This window comes from Papio anubis, chromosome 5, assembly GCF_008728515.1.
Source record: "Papio anubis isolate 15944 chromosome 5, Panubis1.0, whole genome shotgun sequence".
Classification (NCBI taxonomy): Eukaryota; Metazoa; Chordata; class Mammalia; order Primates; family Cercopithecidae; genus Papio; species Papio anubis.
The window spans coordinates 143,885,500-143,913,320 of record NC_044980.1 but is presented as its reverse complement, the minus strand read 5'-3'; the positions used below and the strand labels follow the sequence as shown (position 1 = coordinate 143,913,320).

Below are 27,821 nucleotides of genomic sequence, written 5' to 3'. Positions count from 1 at the left end.
CATCTGTCAAAAGTTCTGGAGGCCCAGACTTGTGACACTGTCTCCGGGTAGGTAGTGTCAGAACTGATGTCCGCTGCAGAGCTGATTGTTTGTTTGGCGGTGGGGAGAGCCCCTCCCACACACACAGAAGTCTTCTTGCATGTGGATGCTTATTGTGGTGTGAGAGCAGAAGAAAAATGGTTTGAGTTTTCTCCAAACAAAACTCATCTCTGAATTGAGGGTCGGGAGGTTTTTAGGGCACCTCAAGTGCATAGCTGGAGTGAGGATAATAGCAGGTCTGGCCAGATCCTAGGAGAAGAAAGAGGTGGTCTGGGAGGCCCCCAGGGATGGTAACAGGAGCCAGACTGCAAGGATCTAGGGACAGGTCAAGCAGTGTCAAACTCCCCCTTGGGTTTCCCTGACAGGGATGAGAAGTCCTGTTCTAGGGCCCCTCCCCTGGTAGAGGGTCTGCTGCCTGGGGCTGCAAGGCAGCCCTAATGCACAGGGCATGGGGCAGGGTCTAGTGTAACTGAAGGTCCTGCCTTGCCTTTGGAAGAATCCCATTGTAGCAGCCCATCCTCGCATTGACCTCCCACCCTCTACCCACACCTCACTGTTATCTCATTTCTTCCAGAAGCGCCAAGAACCAGAACCAGAACAGCCACCCAGACCAGAGCCCCAGGAATTAGGTCCCCTCAATGGGGACACAGGTGAGTAGCCAGCCCCACAAAGGCCCCAACTGCCATCTATGAGGTTTCCTACCTTATAATCAACACAGATGATATAGCTACTGAAATATCTCATGAGATCTTAGATAGGTTACCTTAATAGGAGTATTGTGTCTAAAATCAGGGAGGTAATAGTCCTGACCTGTGCTTCCCTATTCTGGGCTGTTGATACCACACCTAGAGTGCTATATATGTTTCTAGAAAGTATATTTTTAGAGGGATCCAGAAGAAAATTGGAGGGAGTACAATGGAGCAAGATCAGACTGGTGAAGAATCTGGAAAACATGTCCTATAAGGAACAGTTAAAGGAACGGAGAATGTTCATCTGGAAAGAAGATGTGGCCATAGGGAGGGAGGGATGGGAACAAGGGTTGAAAAACTGTTGGGTACTATTCTTAGTACCTGGGTGACAGGATCATTTGTATCCCAAAACTCAGCATCACCCAATATACCCAGGTAATGAATCTGCATGTGTACCCCTAAATCTAAACAAAAGTTGAAAAAGAAAAAATATATATATAAAATAAGTTAAAATCGATTTTAATTTGTAATGGATTGTCTGGGAACCTTCTAACTTAAATATGTAATTTTCTTTTTCAAATGAGTAGAGCTAAATACAATGAAATAATATTTTGTTTTCTTTTCTTTGAAATTTGCATGGTATGAAAATAAAAATTACTACATCCAGAAAAACATATATGTTGCCATAAAACAACAGTTTTCTCCACGTGTCTGAAGTGCCCTAATGGAGAAGAAAGATGAGCCTTGTTTAGTGTGTCACAGAGGTCAGTATTAAGGCCTCAGGGTAGCAGCAACATGCAGGCAGAATTCAGCTCATTCTCAAAGAACGTTTTGTGTGGTTGTTGATTTAAAACCGTCAGAGCTACCTGGTAATAGGAGGAGCTCCCTATCTCTGAAGGTGTTTAGTTACAGCCTAGAGGCTGTTGGGAATATTGTAGGTGAAGTTCAAGTACCGCGTAAGTAATTAGACCACAAAATCCAATCTGATTGTATATAAGAATTATCCAGGCCAGGTGCAGTGGCTCTTGCCTAACATCCCAGCACTTTGAGGGGCCAAGGTGGATGGAATGCTTGAGCCCAAGAGTTCAAGACCAGCCTGGGCAACATGGTGAAACCCTGTCTCTACCAAAAATACACACACAAAAAATTAGCTGGGCATGGTGGCGTGCCTGTAGTCCCAGCTACTTGAGAAACTGAGGTGGAGGATCATCTGAGCCAGGGAGGTTGAGACTGCAGTGAGCTGTGATTGCACCACTGCACTCCAACCTGGGCAACAGAGCAAGACCCTGTCTCAAAAAAAGAAAAATTACCTGGAGAACTTCAAAGATGCAGATTCTAGGGACCTACCACAGACCAAATAAATAAAAATCTCAGTGGGGCTAAAGAAGCTGCATTTTAAATAATATATATATATATATATATATATATATATATATATATGCTATACATATATTCATTTTTTATCTTTATTTTTATTTTTTTGAGACAGAGTTTTGCTCTTGTTACTAGGCTGGAGTGCAGTGGCAGGATCTCAGCTCACTGCAACCTCCAACTCCCGGGTTCAAGCAATTCTCCTTCCTCAGCCTCCCAAGTAGCTGGGATTACAGGCACCTGCCACCACGCCCAGTTAAATTTTTTGTATTTTTGGTAGAGATGGGGCTTCACCATGGCCAGGCTAGTCTCGAACTCCTGACCTCAAGTGATTCACTCACCTCGGCTTCCCAAAGTGCTGGGGTTACAGGTGTGAGCCACTGCGCCAGGCAAAGAAAGATAGATAGATAGGTAGATAGATAGATAGATAGATAGATAGATAGATAGATAGATAGATTGATTGATTTCTAATAAGCTTCTCTTCAGTTGGGGTCAATCTGGTACTAATCTTGTGGACCAAAATTTGAGCCAAATGAATTGTGAGAATTCAGGGCTCTCTGATCTTAACTGTTGCCATCACCTGACCTCTGTCTATCTGCTCATGGCCTCTGGGACTCAGTGGCACCAGCTCACTCCTCCTGTCCTGACAGGACTGACCAGCATTGGGGTCGTCCTCATCCTCACATTTCTTCCATATCTGTTGCCAGACCTTGCTTATGGAATTTTCTAATAATAATGCTAACTTTAATAATAATGCCAACAACACTAGTATTAGGCTCTAATGCTTGTCGTGAGCACTGATAAACATTTAGAGAACATTTCCTGAATAATAAGGAACATTTATTGAGTACTTCCAAAGTGCCTGGGCAACCACCATGTTGCCCAGGCCAGTCTCAAACTCCTAGGCTCAAGCAATGCAGACTCGTTGACTTCCCAAAGTGCTAGGATTACAGGCGTGAGCCACTGCAACCCGCCTGCACCAAGTATTTTTGTTTTTTGAAACGGAGTCTCTGTGGCCCAGGCTGGAGTGCAGTGGTGCCATCTTGGCTCACTGCAACCTCTGCCTCCCGGGTTCAAGTGATTCTCCTGCCTCAGCCTTCCGAGTAGCTGGGATTTTTTTGTATTTTTAGTAGAGATAGGGTTTCACTATGCTGTCCAGGCTGGTCTTGAACTCCTGGGCTCAAGTGATCCACTCACCTCGGCCTTCCAAAGTGCTAGGATTACAGGTGTGAGCCACCGTGCCTGGCCTACATTTCCTTTTGTGCACAAGTAAGCAGGATAAGGTGGTAGTTAGGAGTATTTGCCATGGAAACAGATTGTGTAGGTTCATATCCCTGCTTCCTTAATTTTGAACTGGGTGACCTTGAACAAGTAGCATGACTCCTCTGAGCCTCAGCTTCCTCGTCTGTAGGTTGGGGGTAATAACATTACTCACGACTATTGGGTAGCTGTGGGGAGCAGGTGAGCCAGTCATCCCTCTGAGGTACTTGGAACAGTGCTGGACATGTTGCAGGCATGGTAAGTTCTCAGTCCTCCTACCCTGCTTTTGTTATTTTTATTGCCATTGTTTCCTGATTTAATCATCTCAGCCTCACTCATGTGGTAGGTGCCATAATTATCCTGATCCCATGTATTAGGTAACTGAGGCACAGAGAGGATGGCCACTGCCTTAGGTCCTACCTAGCATCTGATAGACTCGGTGGTGTGGCATTGGCGGAGCCTGTTTTGGAGTTTCCTTAAGCAGGGGCTAGACTTCCTGGTTGTGTTTGCTTCCTGCTCTCAAGTAGCACCCTCTACTACCAGCTGAGGAGACGATAAAGGTGAGGGGCCACACGCTCAGATGCTCATGGGCCCCAGCAGCTAAAGCAAATGACATGTGGCCCTTTGTATACATTTTTAATAATAGCAGGAGGTGAAGACTGTAGCCAACTGCAGAGCCACATCTTGGCCAGCCAAAGAGGAGGCAGCTGCTTCTGGCTCCAGCCCATGGTTGACATGAAGGCATACATTGCCAGTTCTTCTTTGGATTCTTCAAGAAAAATTGGAAATCAGAATTCTTAAGTAAAAACTCCCCAGTTGTTAAGCATCAACAACTAATTTTTAAATTATTGTTATTATTATTTTAGAGACAGGGTCTTGCTCTGTTGCCTAGACTGGAGTGCAGTGGTGCAGTCATAGCTTACTGCAGCCTCAAACTCCTGTGCTCAAGCCATCCTCCTGCTTTGGTCTCCCTAGTAGCTGGGACTGCAGGTGCATGACATCATGCCCAGCGTTTTTTTTGTTTGTTTGTTTGTTTGTTTTTTTAAGAGATAGGGTCTCACTATGTTGCCCAGTCTAGTCTCCAACTCTTGGTCTCAAGTGATCCTCCCGCCTCAGCCTCCCAAAGTGCTGGGACTACAGATGTGAGCCACCATATCTGGCCAGCAACTGATTTTTTAAAAAATGGGATAGGACATGGAGACCCGGGACAAAATGAGACCATTGGCTTATTCCTTGAAAGAGGATCTCCAAATCCAAAGAGACTTGAGGGGCTGTTTCTGGAGACTGGTCCCACCTGAGATCATTCTTGAGGCAGAGACCAGAGTTCTCATTCCTTAGCCCCATTTCCCACACACTCTCTGCCAGCTCTGACTGTACTTCCACTCTGTGAGATTTTTTTTTGCTTTTTCATCTCTAGCTGTAACTGTCCAGCTCTGTGCATCAGAGGAGGCTGAGCGGCACCAGAAGGATATAACCAGAATTCTCCAGCAACATGAGGAGGAAAAGAAGAAATGGGCACAACAGGTAAGTCCAGGTGCCCCCACCCCCTGTCTTTCTCCTGCTCAGCTAACTTTGGTGAATCCCAGAGTGAGTGCCTACCTTAGGTTTTTGTTGCTGTTCTAAGAGTCCCTTACTCATTTTGCCAAGAATGGAGTCCTTTATCTGTTGAACACATACTTTTATCAGGGCACTGTGTGCTGGGCACATTAGTTAAAACAAGCAGAGCTGGCAGCTGCTTTCATGAAGCCGAGAGTTTATTTGGGAAGAGTAAAAGCTGTTGATGCTGCTAGATTAATTGCCTTTCTGGGCCCACCCCATGGTTGGGCAGGACCACGGAACTCATTCTGGCTGATGCGTTGTAGAAAGAAGAACCAGTGTCACTTCTAGGGCAAGCATTTAGTTGCCAGTTCAAGACCCTCAAGGTCTTTCCATCTAGCTAAGTGACAGGACTGTTAGAATGGCCGTTCCATCAGCCTCATCTCTGGATGATTATCCCTGGATAATCCCTGGGCAGCAAAGCTCCCTGCCACACAAAATGGGTAGGTAGTGAGGGCAGAATAAACCTTTTGTCTTAAGCCACTGAGACTTTGCCATTGTTTGTTATGGCCGCATGATTTAGCCTATCCTGACTGAGATAGGACATCAGACGCTAAACACAATTACACAGAACTACTTATTGCAATTATAAGTGCTATGAAAAGTTTACAGTGCCATGAAAGGACGCAATAGAACCAAGGCTGTGGGATCAGAGAAGCCTTGACCTTAGCCAAGGCTGTGGGATCAGAGAAGGGTTCTCTAAAGGGATGATACTGAGGCTTTAAAATTACCCAGAAATGAAAATTGAGGGACATTCTATAGAATTTCCCGCCTATATTAGTCAAATGTCAAGGCCATGAGACATGAGGAAAGACAGGGGAACAATTCTAGATTGAAGGACACTAGGCGATGGGATGACTGAATGTAACCTGCAGTCCGGGATTTCCTTTTCCTCATTCTAACTTGGTCACTCACCCTTCACCTCTCTTTGCCTCCATTTCTTCCTTTACCAGAGGGAGTGGGTAGAGCAGCAGGAAAGATTTGGTGGTGTACACAAGTTTTCTCTAAATTTTCTTTAGTTTAAATTATAAATATGAAATATGTTCAGGTAAATATTCAAAATTCTGAAATTTAAAGTCACTTCTTTCAGATGGATCTGGGCCAGGCACACCTATAATCCCAGCACTTTGGGAGGCCAAGGCAGGCAGATCACCTGAGGTCAGGAGTTCGAGACCAGCCTGGGCAACATGGTGAGACCGTCTCCACAAAAATACAAACATTAGCCAGGCATGGTAGCGCGTGCCTGTAATCCCAGCTACTTGGGAGCCTGAGGCAGGAGAATCACTTGAACCCGGGAGGCAGAGGTTGCAGTGAGCTGAGATCACACTACTGCATTCTAGCCTGGGTGGCAGAGCAAGAACCTATCTCAAAAAAAAAAAAGGCTCTGTAGTTATAAACTAATTGCTCTATTAAATTGCATGGTTATTTATTACTAAAAGATTTTCTGCTAGATTTTATTCACTCAGTCGACTTGCTGGGGGAGATTACTGTGTGCAGGGAGGCTGTGGCCTCGACACTGCCAGGGGTACAGGGAGAAATCGGGTCCAGACCCTGCCCTCAGGTGTTCGCTGGGTGGAAGACTGCAGGGAGTGCCCCCACACACATTAAAATGGTCTTAGCTTAGACGCGTTTTTCAGAAACACACCTTTTATGAAAGATAGGTTAACTGTATGCATCTGCCGGTCTTTAGTTTGTTTTGGTAGAGTTACCATGGTGATGTCATTTGGCCCTGACCATTACCTGTGGAATCCTTAACCTTGAGACTTGAAAGGCCCCAGGAATTGTCAAGTTGAGTCCCTTCATTATACAGGGGAGGGAGCTCATTACACAGGAACTTAGTGGTATGCCGGGGCTAGAACCCCTTTAAGTCATGCCTTGCCTCTGGACATGCCCCATCAGCTGGACCTTCCAGGTGGCAAAGGGACTGGAAAACATCTCAAGTGCAGGACAGTGAGAATGGCTGGCAGGGTTCAGCCTGGAGAAGAGAAATGTTGGGAACACAGGCCACTGTGCTCAGATCTCTGAGGGGCTGCCTGGGTTGAGGGAACAGCCTGGCTCTGTGTGACCCCAGAGGGAAGATCTGGGACCTGATGGTAGAAGTTGGAGGTCACTTGCAACAGTAAGCCTTATGCGAGCAGAGAAACACTATAGGAGGCTTCCTGTCTTGAGTAAGCATCAGGATTAGAATACTCCTAAATCCAGCCGGGCGCAGTGGCTCACACCTGTAATCCCAGCACTCTGGGAGGCCGAGGCGGGTGGATCACGAGGTCAGGAGATCGAGACCATCCTGGTTAACACGGTGAAACCCCATCTCTACTAAAAATACAAAAAATTAGCCGGGCGTGGTGGCGGGTGCCTGTAGTCCCAGCTACTCAGGAGGCTGAGGCAGGAGAATGGCGTGAACCCGGGAGGCGGAGCTTGCAGTGAGCCAAGATCACGCCACTGCGCTCCAGTCTGGGCGACAGAGTGAGACTCCATCTCAAAAAAAAAAAAAAAAAGAATACTCCTAAATCGTTTTCCATGTAGATAATTCTGTGGGAACCCCCTGCTAAACCCTAAAGAAGGCAAATTCTGCCATGCCTGCTGTGTCTTGGAAGTCTCGTGTCCTCTCTGGGCATGGCATTCCCATCCCTCAGAGGAAGGGTTAAGACTCCGGTCACCAAGTTCCACACAGGCCCAGGTGAGTAGATAAGAGATGCTGTGCTGATCCTGCTCAACTTCAGTCCTGCCCGGGACTCTCTGCCCCCAGGTGGAGAAGGAAAGGGAGCTAGAACTTCGAGACAGACTGGATGAGCTGCAAAGGGTCCTGGAAGGAAAGAATGAAGAGTCCCTGCAAGGTAAGGGTAGAGATGTTCCACTGGCCAAGGTGTGGGAGGCGCTTCCTTCTGGCCCCACCTGACGAGTTCACCTGGGCACTCCCACTGGTCCCTCCCTCTCTGTCTGGTCCACAAGCAATTGACTCAAATCAACAGGATCCTTGGCCCGAGAGGGATGATAGACTTTTCCTTTGGGGCATGGCTTTAAGAGGCTGGCATCAAGCTTTCTTTTTCCTTATTTGAGAGGTGTTTTTTCTTTCCATTTAAAAAGCAATGCATATTTATTAAGGGAAATTTGGAAAACTCAGACAAATAGAAGAATTTTTAAATACACATATTCCATCCTCACAATGATGGTAGCTCTATTTATTGTTAGATTGATTATTTTGAAAAATAACTTTCTTTCCTCTTATATCACCAAATGTGATCATCATAGAAAATTTGGAAACTCTAGATTAGACAAAAAGATCTTACAGCACAATGGTTAAGATCTCATTCTTGGCTGGATATGGTGGCTCACACCTGTATTCCCAGCACTTTGAGAGTCCAAGGTGAATAGATTGCTTGAGCCCAGGAGTTCAAGGCCAACCTGGGCAACATAGCTGGATAGCAACATGCTGTCACTATGAAAAATAAATAGATGATTGATTGATTGATTGATCGATCTCATTCTCTAGAACTCCAGTCCCTGGGTCTAAACTTCAGCTCCACTGCTTACCAGCTCTGTAAACTTGAAGAAGTTACTTTACCGCCCCAATAGGTTCTTTGTAAGAATTAAACAATTTAATGATAGATAGACAGAGATAGAATTTAGAACAGTGCGAGATACTTAGCAATAACTTTTAGCACTGATTTTATTATTGAGAAAATTTAAATCATAATTCCACCCAGAGTTAACCACTGTTATCCCTTTGCTATAGATTCTTTCCGTTTCTTTTTCTGTGTATATACATAGAATATACATCTATACACACACACTTTGGGGAGGGGAGGTAAATTATTTTTTTCACTTTGTGTTGCATTAGCATCCTCTCATTAAGCTCTTCTATACCAAGAGTTTCAGTAACTACATAGCATTCCAGTGTGCACCCTTGTTCATTTAACTGAGTCCCTTTGTTAGGCATTTAGGTAATTACAAGATTTTTGTCATTGTTTATAACAGTAATGATACTTACATAATGAACCCCGTTTTGTAAAATCTTTGTCACATTCATTATTTCAGCTTTAGAATAACATCCTAGTAGAATTGGTGTGGCAAAGTATATGTGTATATATATTTTTTTATTTTGGTAAAGTAGGCATAAGATTTACCATTAGTGACATTTAGTACATTCACAGTGCCATCACTCCAAAAGGAAACTCCCACCCACCAAGCAGTCACTTTTTTTTTTTTTTTTTTTTGAGACAGGGTCTCACTCTGTTGTCCAGGCTGGAGTACAGTGGCGCGATCCGACTCACTTCAACCTCTGCCTCTTGGGCTCAAGCAATCCTCCCACCTCAGCCTTCTGAGTAGCTACAGGTGCATGCCACTATGCCTGGCTAATTTTTATATTTTTTTGTAGAGATGGGGTTTGCCATGTTTCCCAGGCTGGTCTCAAACTCCTGGGCTTAAATGATCCACCACTTCAGCCTCCCAAAGTGCTGGGATTACAGGCATGAGCCGCAGTGTCTGGCCTAAGCTGTCACTTACCTTACCACTAGCCCCTGGCAACCACCAATTCACTGTCTTTCTCTATGGCCTTGTCCATTCTGGACACTCATATAAATGGGATTGTATAAACCGTATGATCACCCACATGTGACTTCTTTCACCTTGGAATGTTTCCAAGACTTATCTGTGTTGCAGCATGCATCTATACTTTGTTTCTTTTTATGGCTGGGTAATTTGCTGTTGCACAGACACACCACACTCTACCCATTCATCATTAGTTGATGGACACCTAGGCTGTCTCCACCATTTAGCCACTGTGAATAGTGCCACTGGTACAAGCACCTGCTTGAACAGCTGTTTTCAGTTCCCCCTGGGTGTACACCCAGGAGAATTGCTGGGTCATACGATCATTCTGTGCTTAACTTTTTGAGCAACTGCCAAACTGTTTTCCGCAAGAGCTGTACCACTTGTGTTCCCATCAGCAACCCACAAGAGTTCCAATGGTGGCACATCCTTGTCAACACTTGTTATTTTCTGCAACACTTGTTGCTATCCTAGTGCAAGTAAAGTGGTATGGCATTGTGGTTGTGATTTGCGTTTCCCTAATGCCTAATTCTGTTGAACATCTTTTCATGTGCTTCTTGGTGACTTGTGTATCTTCTTTGGAGAAGGTCATGTATGTTACTGATGTTATTGAAATTGACCTTGAAAATGCTCTACTGATTTTTCCTTTCATCATCAGTATTCGCATGACCTTTCCTCAGAATAATTTATCTACTTAAAACATGGCTGTGGCTTCGTGCGGTGGCTCATGCCTGTAGTGTCAGCACTTTGGGAGGCCGAGGCGGGCGGATCACAAGGTCATGAGTTCGAGATCAGCCTGGCCAACATGATGAAACCCTGTCTCTACTAAAAATAAAAAAAAAAATTAGCCTGGTGTGGTGGTGTGCACCTGTAATCCCAGCTACTCGGGATACTGAGGAGGCTGAGGCAGAATTGCTTGAACCTGGGAGGCAGAGGTTACAGTGAGCCAAGATCTCACCACTGTACTCCAGCCTGGGGGACAGAGCAAGACTCCATCTAAAAAACAAAACAAAACAAAACAAAAAAAACCATGGTTGTGATTATTTTATACATCAAAGTTTATATCCTATTCTTTTCATTTAACATTGTATCAAATATGTTTCCAAGTAATTATGCTACTAAAATTTTTATAAAGGCAAGACCATAAAGTACATGGCTTTCCTTATTTCTTGTGTCTAGACCTCTAGATCTCAAAACAGCTTTTGCATAATGTTGCCCATATTTCACATTGTGTCCTTTGATTTACCCAAATGGAATAACTAGAACAGAGGTCTGAATGATTTTAAGAATCTTGAAACATATTGCAACATTAGCGCACATTATTGCAAACATTGCGAAATGGAATTCAAGTCCTTGCCTGGAAATTGAAGAATTGTGGTTCTGTGGGTGTGTGTGGGGGTGTGTGTGTGTGTGGGTGTGGGTGTGTTTGCTTTTGTTGTTGTTTTTGTTTTTGTTTTGAGATGGAGTCTCGCTCTGTCACCCAGGCTGGAGTGCAGTGGTGTGATCTCGGTTCACAGCAATCTCCGCCTCCCGGATTCAAGTGATTCTTCTGCCTCAGCCTCCCGAGTAGCTGGGATTACAGGCGCCCGCAACCACGCCTGGCTAATTTTTGTATTTTTAGTTGAGACAGGGTTTCACCATGTTGGCCAGGCTGGTCCCGAACTCCTGACCTCATAATCCGCCTGCCTCGGCCTCCTAAAGTGCTGGGATTACAGGGTGAGCCACCTCGCCCAGCCAAAGAATTGTGTTTTAATAATACCATACCCTGTTGAACTGGGGCTATCACTCAACCTCCTTGAATCTCAGTGCAGTTTCTCTCTCTCTAAAATCTACCTTCCGTACCTCACAAGACTTTATGGGAAAACAACTTTATTATCCAAGCATTGCTTTGATATTATTTTTAGTGTTATAAGAAGAATTTCCTACTGTAAAACCCAGGGGAGAAGAGATTGCCTGTCTTGAATTCTTCTCATCAGTCATAATTCTTCTATAGTTATTTTTAAATTGCTTGGCACATATTAAGTGCTACATAAGTCTATAATGAATGAATGAAAGCATAGCATGGTGGAAATATATGAGATTTTATACGTATGAGGAGAGGTACACAGATAAGAGACTAGTGGTGGTTTTCCACATTCGAGGACCCTTTGTTGTCTTTTTAAAATTATCACATAGTAAAATTGACTGTTTTTGAGGGGGTGTGCATTTTCATAAATTCTAATGCATGTATCAATTCTTTTTTTTTTTTTTTTTTTTTTTTGAGACAGAGGCTCGCTCTGTCGCCCAGGCTGGAGTGCAGTAGTGCGATCTCGGCTCGCTGCAACCTCTGCCTCTTGGGTTCAAGCAATTCTTTGCCTGAGCCTTCCAAGTAGCTGGGATTACAGGCACGTGCCACTATGCCCGGCTAATTTTTGTATTTTTAGTAGAGACAGTGTTTCACCATCTTGGCCAGGCTGGTCTTCAACTCCTGACCTCGTGATCCACCCGCCTCGGCCTCCCAAAGTGCTGGGATTACAGGCGTGAGCCATTGCGCCCAGCCACATGTATAGATTCTTGTAACCATCGCCACAATCAGGATACAAAACAGTTTTATCACCCCCAAAAAGCTATCTCAAACTACCCTTGCATTCACATCCTCCTCCCACCCTAAACCCTGGCAGTTATTGATCTGTTCTCCATCTCTGTAGCTTTGTCTTTTCTAGGCTATTACATAAATGAAATAATACGATATGATTTTTTTATATTGGCTTCCTTCACTCGTCACGATGCCTTTGACATTCATTCCAATTGTTGCATATCTCAGTAATTCATACTTTTTCATTGTGGAGTTATATTCCATTGTTTACTCATTCACTGTTCCAGGACATTTGAGGCAATTATGGATACAGCTGTTGTAACATTCTTGTGCAGGCTTTGTGTGGACATAGGTTTTCATTTATCTTGGGTGAATACACAGGAGTGGGATAGGTCATATGATAAATGTATGTTTAGCTTTATGAGAAACAGCTAAACTGTCTTCCAGAGTGACCACTATTTTCTATTACCATCTGTGATGTATGAGTTACACTGTTCCTACTCCATGCCAATACTTGTTGTCATTGGTTTTTTATTTTAGCTGTTCTAATAAGTGTGCAGTAATCTTCATGGTAGGTTTAATTTACATTTCAGTAACGATTCATGTGCTTATTTTCTGTCTACATATCCTCTTTGATCAAATGTGAGTCCAGGTGTTTTTCCCATTTAAATTAACTTGCTTGTCCTTACTGTAGAGTTTTGAGAGATCTTTATATATTTTGGACAAGAGTTCTTTGTATTTGCAAATACTTTCTCCTAGCCAGTGGGGTTATTTTTTCATTCTCTTAATAATGTCTTTCACAAAGCCAAGCTTTTAATTTTGATAAAGTCCAATTCATTTTTTTCTTTGATTATACTTCTTATGTCATGTCTATGAACTCTTTGCTAAACCCTAGGTAACAAAGATTTTCTTCAATGTTTTCTTCCAAAGACTTATGGTTTTATATTTAGATCTAAGATCCATATAATCATGTGGTCTTTCTTTCTTTCTTTCTGTCTCTCTCTCTCTCTTTCTTTCTTTCTTTCTCTCTTTCTTCTTTCTTCCTCTTTCTTTCCCTCTCCTCTCCTGTCTTCTTTTTTTTTTTCTTTTCTTTTCTTTCTGATGCCCAGGCTAGAGTGCAGTGGTGCTATCTTGGTTCACTGCAGCCTTGACCTCCAGGGCTCAGGTAATCCTCCCACCACAGCCTCCCAAGTAGTTGGGACTATAGTGCACATCACCATGCCTAGCTAATTTTTTTTTTTTTTTTTTTGTAGAAATGGATTTTTGCCATGTTGCCCAGCCTGGTCTCTAACTCCTGAGCTCAAATGAACCACTGGACTTATCCTCCCAAAGTGCTGGGATTGCAGGTGTGAGCCACCACACCTGGCCTGGTTTTTCTTTAGATGGTTAATATAGTGGATCACATTGGTTTGAGTTTTCAAATATAGTTATCCCTAGGTATCCATGGGGAATTGATTCTAGGACCCACTTTGGATACCAAAATCTGCAAGTACTCCAGCCCCTTATATAAAATGGTGTATTATTTGCATATAACCTGTGTACATCCTTCCATACATTTTAAATCATCTCTAGATTCTTTATAATACCTAATACAATGTAAAAGTAAGGTGAATAGTTGTTATACTGTATTTTTATTTGTATTATCTTTTATTGTTATTTGGCATTTTTTATTTTTATTTTTTCAAATTTTTTTTATCCACGCTTGGTTGAATCTGAGGATGAGAAACCTGCAAATACGGAAGGCTGCCTGCATTGAACTAGCCTTGCATTCCTGGCATAAGCTCCACTTGGTTGTGTTATATTACTCTTTTTATGTATTGATGAATTTGATTTGCTAATGTTTTACTGAGGATGTTTGTGTCTATGTTCATGAGGAATGTTGGCCTGTAGTTTTCTTACACTATCTGGTTTTAGTATCACGATAAAGCTTGCGCCATGTAGTAATGTCCTCTCATCTTCTCTTTCTGGGAGAGATTATATAGAATGGGTGTTCTATCATTTTTAAATGTTTAATAGAATTTTTCAATGAAATAATCTGTGCTTGGGCATCTCTTTCAAAGTGTTTAACTACAAATTCAATTTCTTTTTAATAGTTATAGGAATTTCAGGTTAGGTACTTCACCTTGGGTGAGTTTTGGTCATTTTTTTTTTTTTTGGAAGAATTGGTACATTCATCTAAGTTGTTGAATCTAGGTGCATAGGATTGTTCAGCATATTTCCTTAATATCATTTCATATATCTGCTGTGTCTGTAGTGATATGTCATTCCTGATATTGGTCATGTGTGTGTTCTCTTTTTTCTTTGTCAGTCTTGCTTGAGGTTATCCATTTTATTAATTATTTCAAAGAATGAGCTTTTGGTTTCATTGATTTCCCTGCCCCACCCCCCTTATTTTATCATTTTCCATCTCACTGGTTTCTGTTATTTTTATTTCCTTCCTTCTGTGTGCTTGCTTTATGTTTGGTTAGCTCTTCTTTTTTTTCTTTCTTTTCATTCTTTTTTTTTTTTTTTTTTCCTGAGACAGGGTTTTGCTGTGTCTCCCAGGCTGGAGTACAGTGTCATGATCATTGCTCAGTGCAGCCTCAGTGGCTCCTGGACTCAAGCAATCTTCCCGCCTCAGCCTCCTGAGTGGTTGAGACTATAGATACCCCACCACACCTAGCCAGCTAATTTTTAAATTTTTAATAGAGGCAGGTCTCTCTATGTTAACCAGGCTGGTCTCAAATTCCCAGCTTTAGCAGTCCTCCTGACTCAGCCTCTCAAAGTGATGGGATTACAGGTGTGAGTCACTGGGCCTGATCCTTTTTCCTGATTTCTTCAGCTTAGAATATTGATTTGAGACCTTTCTCCTTTTCTAATATAAACAGTTAAAACTATAAATTTTTGCCTAAACTCTGCTTTACCTGAATCCCACAAATTGATGTTTTTATTTTCATTTCGTTGAGTTCAAAATATTTTCAGTCTTATTTTCCTTGAGACTTCCTCTCTGGCATTGAATATGTAGAAGTGTATTCCTAAGTGTTGGGAGATTTTCTGGTTCTCTTTCTATTATTTGATTTCCAGTTTGATTGCATTACAGTCAGAGAACATAGTTTGTATTTGGCTGCTTTTATAGTTTGTTAAGGTTTGTTTTATGACTCAGGGTATGGTCTATCTTGTTTCATGTATACTTGAAAGGAATGTGTTTTCTGCTATTGTTGGGTTGAGTATTTTAAAAATAAATCAATTAGATAAAGTTTGGTTGATGGTAGTGTTGAATTCTGTATTCTTGCTGATTTTCTCACTGTTTTATGTGGAATGCTGAGGAGTGTTGAAGTCTCTAATTATAATGCATATTTGTCTATTTCTCCTTTCAGTTCTTTATCTCAAAATAATATAGCTACTATGACTTTCTTTTGATTCGTGTTTCTTTTTCCACCCTTTTACTTATGACCTACCAATAGCATATATTTAAACTGAGTTTCTTGTAAATAGCACATAGTTGGTGGGTGTTTGTTTTTTTTTTTTTAATTTTGACTTTAATTTTAGATTCAGGGCACACATGCAGGTTTGTTACATGGGTATAGTACATGATGCTGAGGTTTGGGGTATGAATGATACCATTAGGTGGGTTTTTAAAAACCCATTCTGACATCCTCTTTTATTTGGTGTGTTTAAGCCATTTAATTTACTGTTGTTATTGACAATGCTGATGTTCATAATGTTGGGTTGAGGTCTACCATTTTAGGATGTGTTTTCTGTTTGTTCTCACTGATCTTTATCCTGTTTTCCCTTTCCTGCTTTTTTTCAGAGTATTTAAACATTTTTAGTATTCCATTTTAACTTATTTATTGTCTTACTGTATCTCTGTATTTTTTTTTTTAGTGGTTACTCTAAGAATTACGATATACCTAACAATCTACTTAGAGTTGCTTTTTTTTTTTTTTTTTTTTTTGAGACAGAGTCTTGCTCAGTCACCCAGGCTGGAGTGCAATGGCATGAGCTGGGCTCATTGCAAACTCCACCTCCTGGGTTCAAGCGATTCTACTGCCTCAGCTGCCCAAGTAACTAGGATTGCAGGCACCCACCACCAGGCCCAGCTAATTTTTGTATTTTTAGTAGAGACCAGGTTTCACCATGTTGGCCAGTGTGGTCTAGAACTCCTGACCTCAGATGATCCACCCATCTCGGCCTCCCAGAGTGCTGGGATTACAGGTGTGAGCCACCACGCCCAGCCTAGAATTGCTATTTTATCACATCTAATGGAATGTAGAAAGCTTACCATCATGTAGGTTCCTCTGTTCTCTCCCGTTTTTGTTACATTTTTCTTATGTATTACATCTACATACATCTAATGCCCCATCAGACAAGGTTATAATTTTTGCATTTAATCATCAATCATATTTTAAAGAGCTCAAGAGAAGAAGAATAGTCTGTTGTATTTACTTAGTTCTTTACCAGTTCTGTTACTCTTCTTACATTCTTGAAGTTTCAAGTTTCCCTCTGGTTTCATTTGAAGAATTTCCTGTAGCAATTCTTTTAGAGCAAGTTTGCTGGTGATGAATTCTAAGTTTCCTTCATCTGAGGATGTCTCAATTTAATCTTCTTTCCTGAAGGATATTTTCACTGCATATGGGATTCTGGGCTTATTGTTTTGGTTTTGTACTCCAGAAGAAAGCAGGAAAGGGAAAACAGAGGATAAAGGTCAGCAAGAACAAACAGAAAACACATCCTAAAATGGCAGACCTCAACCCAACATTATGAACATCAACATTTTCCAGCAATTTTTAAATGTTTTTCTTCTGGCCTCTAAGGTTTCTGATGAGAAACATACAGTTATTCAAGCTGTTGTTCCCTATATGTAGTGTACCATTTTTGTCTGGTTCCATCCCACACCTTTTCTGTGTCATTAGCTTTTGGAAAAGATGTGTCTGGGTGCGGATTTCTTTGGGCTTACTTTGGAGTTCAGTGATCTTTAATCTGTAGGTTTATGTTTTGGAAAATTTATGGAATATTCAATCATTCTTTCTTCAATTTTTTATTTTTTTGGACTGCACCCTTTTTCCTCCGATTCTTTGACTGTGATGATAGAAATGTTAGATATTTGGGCATTATCTTACAGGTCTCTGAAGCTCTGTTCATTTTTTTTTTCTAATCTTTTTTTCCTCTCTACTGTCAATATTGGATAATTTCTATTGATCTATTTTGAAGTTCATTGGCTCTTTCTTATCTCATCTCCATTCTGCCGTTGATTCCACCTAGTGAGTTTTTATTTCACTTATTGTACTTTTCAGTTCTAAAATTTCCTTTTGGTTCTTCTTAATAACTCTATTTATTTCCTAAGACTTTCTATTTTTCTATAATTTCTAAAAGTATGTTCACTCTTACTTTCCTTTTCTCTTTTTCCTTCTTGCCATCAGTGGCAGGACACCCATACTTCTTGGAGTCTTTTTCTACTGGTTACCATAAAAATTCTGTTAATAATTCCTACATTATAGGATCTCAGTGTAGGCATCTGTTGAATATCTTTTCTCAAGGGAGTTTTTTTTCTGCTTCTTTTTAGGCTGAGTAATTTTTTGTATTGTATGCTGAGAAATTTGGGGTTGTATCCTAGACATTTTAAATGTTTAAATACATGAGATTCTGGGTTTGTTTAAATCTGTTGGGTCAGTGGTATTTCAAATTCTGGTCTTCTTGCTCAGTCTGCTGCTACCATTTACTTTTCGGTCTGCAAATAACTGCAGAATTCATTCTGTCCAGGTTTTGTAGCTAATTCGGTAGGAAAAACTGGATGAAGTGTGCTTCCTTCATCTTACCTAAAACCAGAACCTGTCTTGATAGGCAAATTAACAAATTAGGCCAATATTTTTAAAAAGTTAAGGCTATAATTTTTATATGACTATTCTTATCAATTTTTTACTACTCTATCACCATTATATTACTGAACATTATTTTTTTCTTTTTTTTCTTTCTTTTTTTTTTTTTGGAGACAGAGTCTCTGTTGCCCAGGCTGGAGTGCAGTGGTATGATCTCAGCTTACTGCAACTTCTGCCTCCCATGTTTAAGCCATTCTCCTGCCTCAGCCTCCTGAGTAGCTGGAACTACAGACTTGTGCCACCACGCCCGGCTAATTTTTGTGTTTTTAGTAGAGACAGAGGTTCGCCATGTCGGCCAGGCTGGTCTCAAACTCCTGACCTCAAGTAATCCTTCCACCTCAGCCTCCCAAAGTGCTGGGATAACAGGCATGAGCCACCGCTCCCGGCCTTGAACATTATTTTTTTCATCACTGCCATACACCTGGCTCTTTGGCTGTATTAAACTTTCCTGTCTCCTCTGTTCTATTTCCCATTCTGCCCATTGATTGCCATTTGCCTATTGTCTTTTTTCAGTTGAGACAAGGTTGGAATTTTCCAAAAGGAACTTTATGAAGGAGGTGGGATGATACATACAACTGTATTGATTTGGGGAATGACGATAATTTCAGCTGTGTACAGCACCGCCCTGTCTGTAAAGCCCTTGCACGTCCTTCTCATGTTATCCTCAAATGACCCCTTTGAGACAGTCCAACCCAGTTTATTGATCCCATTTCACAGTTGAGATAACAGGACTTTTAGATGTCTGATGTGATCTTCTCAAGGTCTCTCAGTTTTGGAAAGGCAGAGCCAGGACCAAGTGGATTTCCTAGCCACAAATCTAATGTACCTACCGCAGTTTTGTGCTTTAGTTTGACAACTAAGGATTTAATGATTTTGTGATTTGGCTAGTCCAGTTTACAAAGCATTGTCCTCTGCATTTTCCATGGCCTGAGGTGGTCTTATATGAACATGCTTGCTGCAAGATCTTTGGATCTTAGCCTTAGTGAGGTGTGGATGGCACCCGCAATCTGGTAGGCTTCCTCCCAGGCTATAGTTTATTTCAATTTCCATGAGGTTTTATTAAATACCTAGTACATTTCTGGCACAGCCCCCAAGCAAGCCTAGGAGATAGAAGGATAAATAAGACCATTCCCAGACTCCTGGCCTCTATGGGCCCCAGGTAATCATCTGGACCTTTCTGACCATCAAGGGGCCTGCCAGAAGGCTTTGGGGAGAGGTGTCTGAGCTTATGGAGTTCTCCTTTCCCTACAGTCCTCCGGGCCTCATATGAACAGGAGAAAGAAGCGCTTACCCACTCTTTCCAGGAGGCCAGTGCTGCCCAGCAGGTGAGAGGGGCTGGGTCATGTCAGTCTCGGGTGAGGGTGGGGGAGAACCAGTGGGAAAGCAGCATGGAGCCCCAAGACAGCCAAAACTGATTATGTGTGCCTAGGAGTGAGGGGCTGAGGTGATTGTCTTCTGTGTATCCAGGCCCCTACATGTGGTAACCAGGCTATTAGCTCAAGAAGGCTGGGTTTAAAATTGAGTTGGGCCTATTTTTCCAGGGACTATTAGGAAGATCTTGGAGAGGCATGGGCCAGGTGCCACAGTGTGATAGATTCATGGGTGGATGCACATAGACCTGTGGAAGGATGCAGGGAAGCATCTGACTCAATGTGGCTGTGCAGGAAAGATTTTCTAGAGGGAGTGAGATCTAAGCTGGAGTCTGAAGGATGGGTTGGAATTCTTTGGTAAAGAAGGATAGGAAGGGTGCCCCAGGCAGAAAAAAAGCAATGTGTTCAAAGACATGGAGGAAAAAGGGAAAATGTGGGATACCTGAGGAACTGAAAGATGTCCAGGATGCCTGGGGTATGAGTTTCAGTGGGAGAGGGGACTAAGGCTAAGGAAGTGAGCAAGGGTCAGAGTGGGAGCTGGCGAGCCATCTTAAGGAGTTGTGCTCTATCCTAACGGTAATGGTCACAGTTGGTTCAAGTAGAGGAAGTTCTTGGCAGTGAAACAGTTTGGAGATAAGAATGTACCCTGAAGCTGGGGGAGTATTGTGATGTTTGGCTGCAGTAGAGGATGTATAGAAGGAGCAGTGAGGGGTGAGCTTGGAAAAATTCATTGAGCCTCATTTGGATGGGTTTTGAATGCCAGGCTAACAATGATCTTTTATACCAGGATACCAGGACATTGTCCCCTACAGTATGGCGAGCCATTAAAGGCATTAAAGCAAGAGGTGGGGTTGGTGTGTTCCTTTCGTCTTCTCTCCTTCTCCCTCTCCCTCCCCCTCCCTTTCTGCATCCCCCTCCCCCTTCCCCTCCCCTCTCCCTCCCTCTCCTTCTCCTCTTCCCCCCCTTCTCCCCTTCCCTCTCCCTCTCCCTCCCCTTCCCCTTCCCTCCCCCACCCCTCCCTTCCCCTCTTCTTTTCTTTTCTCTTTTCTTTTCTCTTCTTTCTTTCTCTTTCCAGCATGCAATTCTGCGCTGTAAGGGCTGGTAGGTCTCAAGCAGTGGTCGAAGTATGTTGATCTTGCATTGTCTTGTAGGGTAGACCAAAGACAGATAGAAGAACCCAAAACTGTTCTCCCTCTGGGATGTGGTGAAGTTCACCTATAGCCTTTATGAGGCAGGCTTTGATTGTCTCCATCCCACTCCCTGCTCCAGGAGACCATAGACAGACTGACCTCACAGCTGGAGGCTTTCCAGGCCAAAATGAAGAGGGTAGAGGAGTCCATTATGAGCCGAAACTATAAGAAGCATATCCAGGTAGGTGGCAGCACCCTGGGGGCTTTTCCTCCTTGAATCTCCAGGGAGGTCAGGGCCGGGCAACAGGAAACACCAGCCCCTCTTCAAGGACAAGGCTCAGACCTGACACTCTTACCTACACAAGGGCCTGGAAATAAAAGAGTTCCCATTTCACTGATGGGAAAATTAAGGCCCAGAGAGCAGCATCTGGAATAGTCAAGTGCTCACATTCTGGATTCAGAGAGAACTAGGTGCACATAGCAAACCTTCCACTTAGCACAAGTGACTCAACCTATCCAAACCACAGTCTCCTCATCTCTGGTGCTAGTACATGTCTCAAAAGGTGTTATTCGGATCCAGAGAGATAAAGCATATTAAGCACTTAACATAGGCTGAGAGAGGAAAGTGGGTGACTTGTGAAAGTCCAGCTGAGTTTCTGGCAGAATGGGGAGGAGGGAGGTAGCCTACTGGCCTAATGAGGTCACTCTCTCCCTGTCTGTCTAGGATTATGGGAGCCCCAGCCAGTTCTGGGAGCAGGAGCTGGAGAGCTTACACTTTGTCATTGAGATGAAGAATGAGCGTATTCATGAGCTGGACAAGCGGCTGATCCTCATGGAAACCGTGGTCTGTGGCTGGGAGCGGCTGGGGGGTGCAGCCTCAGGCTCCCGCTTTCTGGGTGTTTCCTTTGTAAAGCATGCAGAGGGGCGGTGGCTTAAGGAGGTCCCAGCCTGATTCACTCCAGCTTTGACCTGCCACCTGTGCTGACCACTAAGCATGGTCTGTGGCCAGGCTGGGTCAAGCAGTGGCTCCTTATCATCTGAGTCCTGTGCCTTTCGAGGCTACTGATGTTGCTGTAGCTTGGGTGACACTAGAGCAGGTAGCATTGAGAACACAGGAGGACAGAAGCCTCAGAAACCCAAGGGTGAATCTAAGCGGAGATGATGTTGCTCGGGAAGAAGTGTCCCTGGCCTCCTGTGTGCCATACAACTTATAATTTAAAAAATAAAACTAAGCGATGAACAAAAAGCTGCTGACTTTTAATTTTGCCACAGGAGAATGTTAAAAAAAAAAAAAAAATCTTCCAGGCACTACCATCTCATATCACCATCAGTTCTTTTCTCAGGAAGGAAACAGGGTGGGAGTGAGATGAGCCAGGGTGCGTGCCCAGTGAGCCCTGGGGTCTTGAGTCACATGACGTGGAATCACCCACAGGGCTTTATTTTAATCAGATCGTCTCAAACATTCCCTGTAGATTTTGTTCACCCATTTTTGTGGAAACACATAACAGACAAACTTAATTTTATTTATATAGATCATATCCTTCTGACTTTTGGAGAACAAAAACTATTCTTTCTTCCATGAACTCATGGTGATAGGAGATGGTAGGGCCTGTGATTTTTTTTAACATTCTCCTGTGGCAAAAAGTCAGCAGCCCTTTGTTAACTTTTTAGTTTTATTTTTTTCTAAGTTACCTTATTGCTCCATGAAATGTAACATATAGTCTAGAAGGAATCAGCGCTTTCGGTGACCACAGATAAGAGGGAGGTGTCAGCACACATCGTGCAGCGTGAGTTTGGCAGCTTTCTGAGCTCATTCGGATGTGTTACAGAAAGAGAAAAATCTGATATTGGAGGAAAAAATCACGACCCTGCAACAGGAGAATGAGGATCTCCACGTCCGAAGCCGCAACCAGGTGGTCCTGTCAAGGTAGCTGTCTTCCTGCCTCCTTTCCTCCCGTCCCCACCCTTTGTGCCAAAATTTCCAGTTGGGAGAGTCTTAGAGGGACCTGAGGAATGGACTGACAGGTGGGCCCGGGGCCTCTTTAGGGCATGTGGCTCCTCTTTCCCTGGGAGTCAGGAAACCCTAGGGGGCAGCTTTGCCTGGAAACCAAAGTCCCAGTGCCTTGATGAGTATCTGTCTGTCTCCGTCCTGGCTGAGTGTACTCCATGGGAAAGCCCGATATAGGGAAGAGGGAACAGGAAATTGATCGTGCACCAGGCCTAAGTGGAATGAATCAGTTCTTAGGACTTAGTAAATAAGAGCTAGTATCATGTGTCAGACATAATTTATTGAATACTGTACATATTTTCTCATCTAATCCTCATAATTACTCTAAAAGCTGGGTCCTATTCTTCTTCTTCTTCTTCCCGTTTTACAAATGAGGAGCCTGAAATTGAAGAAGAATGAATAACTTGTTCAAGATTATATAGCTAAGTGGTGGAGCAGAGATTTGGAGCAGCTCAGAACTGCCTGCCTGTCTGTGAGGCCCACGCTCCTTGGTCAAGAGATTGAATTGCCTCTTGTATACAGGCCAACAAGGAGGGGCGGTGGAGACCCTGCAGCAGGCTGCTGGTCCATCTGAGGAAGGCTCCCTGGGGGAATGGGTCGGTCTCTGTGGTACCCGCTCCCAGTAGGCAACCCTGGGCTCTGTGTGCATCCACAGGCAGCTCTCGGAAGACCTGCTTCTCACGCGTGAGGCCCTGGAGAAGGAGGTGCAGCTGCGGCGACAGCTCCAGCAGGAGAAGGAGGAGCTGTTGTACCGGGTCCTCGGGGCCAATGCCTCGCCCGCCTTCCCCCTGGCCCCTGTCACTCCCACTGAGGTCTCCTTCCTCGCCACATAGGGTGCAAGGCCTGGGCCTACCACGATGCCTGAAGTCACAGCTCCTCCCAAGGTTTTTCTGGAGAAGACAGCAGGAGCCTCTCAGTTCATTTCCAGGAAGGAACGAGGGTGGGAGCGAGATGGGGAGCCAGGGTGTGTGCCCAGTGAGCCCTGGGTTCTTGGGTTACATGGAATCACCCACAGGGCTTTGGAGGCCCCGAGAAGCGTCTTCCCTTGAGTTGGCCTAGGGAATAAGCAAGAGGAGACATTTCCTCCCTCCCCCGGCACTCTGTCCCAATCCGAGAAGTTCCGAGGCTTTCCCAGGGGCAGCCTGTGTCACGATGGCCATCTGACATAAAGGAGACAGCCCCGGGTCCCAGCTTGTCAGCTCTGCTGCCAACTTGCTGACTTGTCAACTTCCTCTAGGTGTTCCCACTCCACCCTGGCCTGCTCACAGCCTCAGTTTATCCCCTGCACTAAAATGGCGGGGGGACTACTCAAATGACTCTTCTGTCACTGCAGTGTCCCATTCTAGGATTGTCTGAAGGCCAGAGTAGGGGTTGGGGAGGAGTGTGGACAAACACGGCAAATCAGAGTGGGAAAGGTGAGTGGCAGGGTGGGGGTCTCTGAAGGGCCTTGGGGCTGACAGGGCCAGGCAGCCTCCCCAGCTGAGGGTCCGTTCCTGGGCCAGAGTTGGGTCCACTAAGGGACAGTAGCCAGAGCTCCTCTTTCTTTACCAGGCAAGGCACATCCCTTCAGCGCTCCTGGCCCTTCAGTCTTGGTGCCACCTGGCCACAGCGGCCAGCTTGGTGGTTCTGAGTCCATTGATCTGTCAGAGCTGGAACCTCATCCCTGCACAGATGAGGAAACCGAGGCATGGAGCAGTTCCCAGAGTCAAATCTAGATCTCATCTGTCATCCAGGTCTTATCCTTTGCTCTGTTTTTCTCTTCAGGCTCTGGAAGATCAGGTCTGTAACTTAATCTTCCTGACTTAATCTTCCTCTCCCTGACCCTCACCACTTAGTTTCTTTTTCACTCCTGCTCTCTGCCTTAACTCTTCCTCCCACTGCCCCTGATCCCAGGCCCAGGCTTTTACAACCTGGCGCTCAGCTTCCCCATCAGTGACAAGGGGTGGCTAGAGTAACTAACCTCAGCAGGCCGTCCAGTCCTGATAGTCTGTGGATTTCAGATCCTTCTCAGGAAGCTTCAGGTCTACTGGAGACTATAATTATAACTCCTGTTCTGCATAGAGTATTTGCCTCAAAGACTTTCCATACCCCTCCCTCCCCTGGTCCTCATAAGATCCTTGAAGCAGGTTCCTATTTCTCATTGGCAACAGGACAAGCAGATCACAGGAGCCAAAGGACCTTGCTCAAGGTCCCCAGCTTCAGCCCCAGGCCCTAAGCCAGCATCAGAACAGTCAATCTGCATTTTTCATCAGTCATTCTGTAGTGACATTATCCCAGACTGCCTTCTGTATTCCCCTGTGTACAGTCTCCTTCTGTTTCTAGGTTTAGAAGTTCAGAGGTGACTGTGTTTCTCCATTTCCCCGGCCAAATGGGGGAAGAGGTGAGGCTAGGGGAGTGCTGTGCCGATTTTCCAGCCTTGGTCAGACAGGTCACCCGGGAGCCTTGAGGAAGGCTCTGGAGGGAATCACGTGTACTTTTTCATGAAGCTTTTCGCAAAGTACATCTAAGATACACTAGTTTATTGGACTAATGTCCAGGAGTAGACATGATTGGTGGCCAAGTTATCTGGGGACACCTAAACAGGTCACCAACCTACATGACTTCTCAGAACCTTTAATATGCCAATGTGTGTGACAGACTTACAAGAAGGGAGCTGAGTATCCAGCCTCTCCCAAACCTCTTTGAGCAAAGCTTCTGTCCCTCCCACACCTCTCACCTCACAGGCACATCAGGCCGCAGAATGTGCTTTAGAAAGCATTGTTGTAATTGAGAGGGGCAGGGCTGGAGAAGGAGCAAGTTGTGGGGAGCCAGGCTTCCCTCATGCAGCCTGTGGTGGATGTGGGAAGGAGATCAACTTCTCCTCACTCTGGGACAGACAACGTATGGAAACTAAAAAGAACATGCAGCACCTTATTTACACGGCTTCTGTGTTTTTCTGGGAGAGTGGGGAGGTGGGTCTTCACTGAGGACTTCTGCCAGGGGCAGGGATCTCTGAAGAAGAAATCCTGGGGCCTGGGTAGCCCACTCATGGTTCTGGGCACCCTCCTCAAGTACCAAAGCCCCACTGGCCCTTGCTTTGCCCTAACTGTGGATCTGGGGCTAGGGTGAAGCCTGGATTAAAGGATGACCTTCAAAATAGACCAAGGCTTGGAGTGAGGCTGAGGTTGAAGTGAGCAGTGAAAACAGAGTGATGGGGTGGGAGAGTGTGAGGAATGAATGAGAAGCCACTTTCTGCACTGCGGGGCCCCTCTTTGCCATCAGAAACACTGAGGTTCCCACAGGTACCTACCCTGATTCTGCCTATTGCTCCACATCCAGATGCCTGTGGCCAGGGAGGGAGCTAGGAAGGGGTAGAGGAGACACCAGGACCTCGAGTCATGTGGATATGGGTGGTGGCCAAACCAGTGCCCTGAAGGTTGGTGGCCCAGCAGGTTTAGACGTCAGCATCCCTGGCCCAGGTCTCCTCCACATACAGGGTGCCCTCTGCCTCCTGCTGCCTCCTGCTGTACCTGGCCCTCCCAGTGTACCACGTGAGCCTGTTCATTGATGTAGAGTGGTCAGCCTGATGGTAGGGGATAAAAATGGATGCACATTAGCTGTCCCTGGTGCATCTCTGACTCACGCACCAGGGTCAGGTAAGAGGCACTATCCCTTTGGGGAAAGGAGAAGTGACTTGCCCAAGGTCACACTTCGGCTTGGTGTCAGAGCATCTTAAAGGCCAGGTTCTTTGTGAAAAACGTTAAGCTTCTCAAGTCTGCAGAGAGAAGCTGGGGTTCCCTCCCCTACTCAAAGAATGTCCAGAGGTAACTCAGTCCAGGGAAGCACTTCCCAATGTGGGTTTTGTGGCCCTCTGCTTCTGTAGGGATGCTACCTCCTCAAAGGGGAGGAAGGGGAAGAATTTTGTTAACACAAGTGTTTGAGAAACATTAAGAAAAGCAAAGTGAAATTGGGTAGACTCCAACCACTGAGTCTGTTACAGGTACACATGTATTTTGAATCTCCAAGACAGGTCATCGTTATAAAAGGAAGTGGGGTAGGGTGGGAGGGAACTTTCTGGTATTCCACCCTTCTAAAGAACATGTTGGGGAAATCCTGGTGGAGCCAAGCCAGTGTCTCCCGACCATCTGTGTGCTCCTTTCCCCTTCTTGGGTCTCAGTTTCCTCTTCTGACAAGTGGGAGAATGATCCCTTACCCTTTCCAACTCTTAAGGCTTCTGTGGAGTTCACCTGTATCACATCTTTGCAGCCACTGCGGGGAATGGAGAGATGAACTCGAGAAGTAGCCATGTGCTAGCTCAGGCTACACAAATGACTGGAGCGAGGTGGAGCCAGAGCATTTTAAGTTCAGGGGGAACAGGGCACCCTCACTGGGTTCCACTGGCCTCCTTTTCAGGGCTGCTGAAAGTGGTGATCCTATTAAGTCACAGCTTGCAGAGCACCTTGTTTCTCTATCCTATACTTTTCTTAAATGGCCTAGGTGATAGCCCCTCATGGGTCTTTCTGACCACTCTTTCCCTGGGACCCATACAAGATCAGCTCACTGCTCAGGCATCATTGATGGCTCCTGGGAGTCTCAAGAATGATGCTTGAGTTCCTGGGCCCACATGCTCCCTGCATTCTCCACAGGTGGCAGTGGTGGGACAGATGAGTCTCTGGGTCTCACGTGGGTGTGACCTGTTTGCCCTTATTCTTTCTCCTAGTATCACAGGTCTGGATCTTCCCCCTCCGCCTCCACAAGGCTCCTATCAAATTCCAGCTCTTCTGGGAAGTCCTTTTACAAATTCCTCAGGTCCTGGATGTTGGTAACATACCTTTTAGCACAGCTGTTCTCCAGATGTTTGAATTTCATGGGAGTAAGTTCTTTGAGAAGAAAGAACCACTACCTCTCCAAAACCACTTGGGAAGGTCTGATCTCACAGCAGATGCCAAGGAAACAGTTGCTAACGTTCATCTCCTGGTACACGTACACACCCAGCCACAGAACCTGAGCATTTGCTCCAGCCCCATGTTGGTGTGACTGAGGCCAGTCTGGTCTCGGCTTGAATGTCACCTCGGAGATGACTCCCTAACCACCATATCTTAGGTAGACCCTAACACATTGCCCTGTTTTATGCTCATTGTAGCATTTGGCATTGTCTACATGGTCACTTTTGTCCATGTTTCACTTCCTCCTTCCTGCTTAGATGATAAGCTTGCAGATAGCAGAAGCCATCTCTTTTAGACTCATCCTCGTAACCTTAGTATCTAATCCAGTGTCTGGCATGTGGCAAGTGCTCATCTTTGGATAAATTAAGAAAGGAACAAATTGCTGGGCGCGGTGGCTCAAGCCTGTAATCCCAGCACTTTGGGAGGCCGAGATGGGCGGATCACAAGGTCAG

General features: G+C 44.6%; 1 protein-coding gene across 3 annotated transcripts in view; it reads left to right on the top strand.

Moving 5' to 3' along the window:
* The window catches only part of CCDC69 (coiled-coil domain containing 69), a 42,550-nt gene extending 17,193 nt beyond the window's left edge, over positions 1-25,357 (top strand). The window contains exons 1-9 of one of the 3 annotated variants that reach the window (XM_021939882.2): positions 614-689; positions 1,396-1,492; positions 4,777-4,883; positions 7,705-7,792; positions 19,188-19,261; positions 20,576-20,677; positions 21,161-21,280; positions 22,266-22,363; positions 23,100-25,357. In XM_021939882.2, coding sequence (XP_021795574.2) covers positions 1,453-1,492; positions 4,777-4,883; positions 7,705-7,792; positions 19,188-19,261; positions 20,576-20,677; positions 21,161-21,280; positions 22,266-22,363; positions 23,100-23,277 — 807 coding nt within the window. In that variant the 5' untranslated portion in view covers positions 614-689; positions 1,396-1,452 and the 3' untranslated portion in view covers positions 23,278-25,357. Of the gene's footprint in view, positions 1-613; positions 690-1,395; positions 1,493-4,776; positions 4,884-7,704; positions 7,793-19,187; positions 19,262-20,575; positions 20,678-21,160; positions 21,281-22,265; positions 22,364-23,099 lie in introns of those variants that run through there. The other 2 variants (XM_003900390.4, XM_021939881.2) reach the window with 2 other exon arrangements.
* The last annotated feature ends 2,464 nt before the right edge of the window (positions 25,358-27,821 follow it).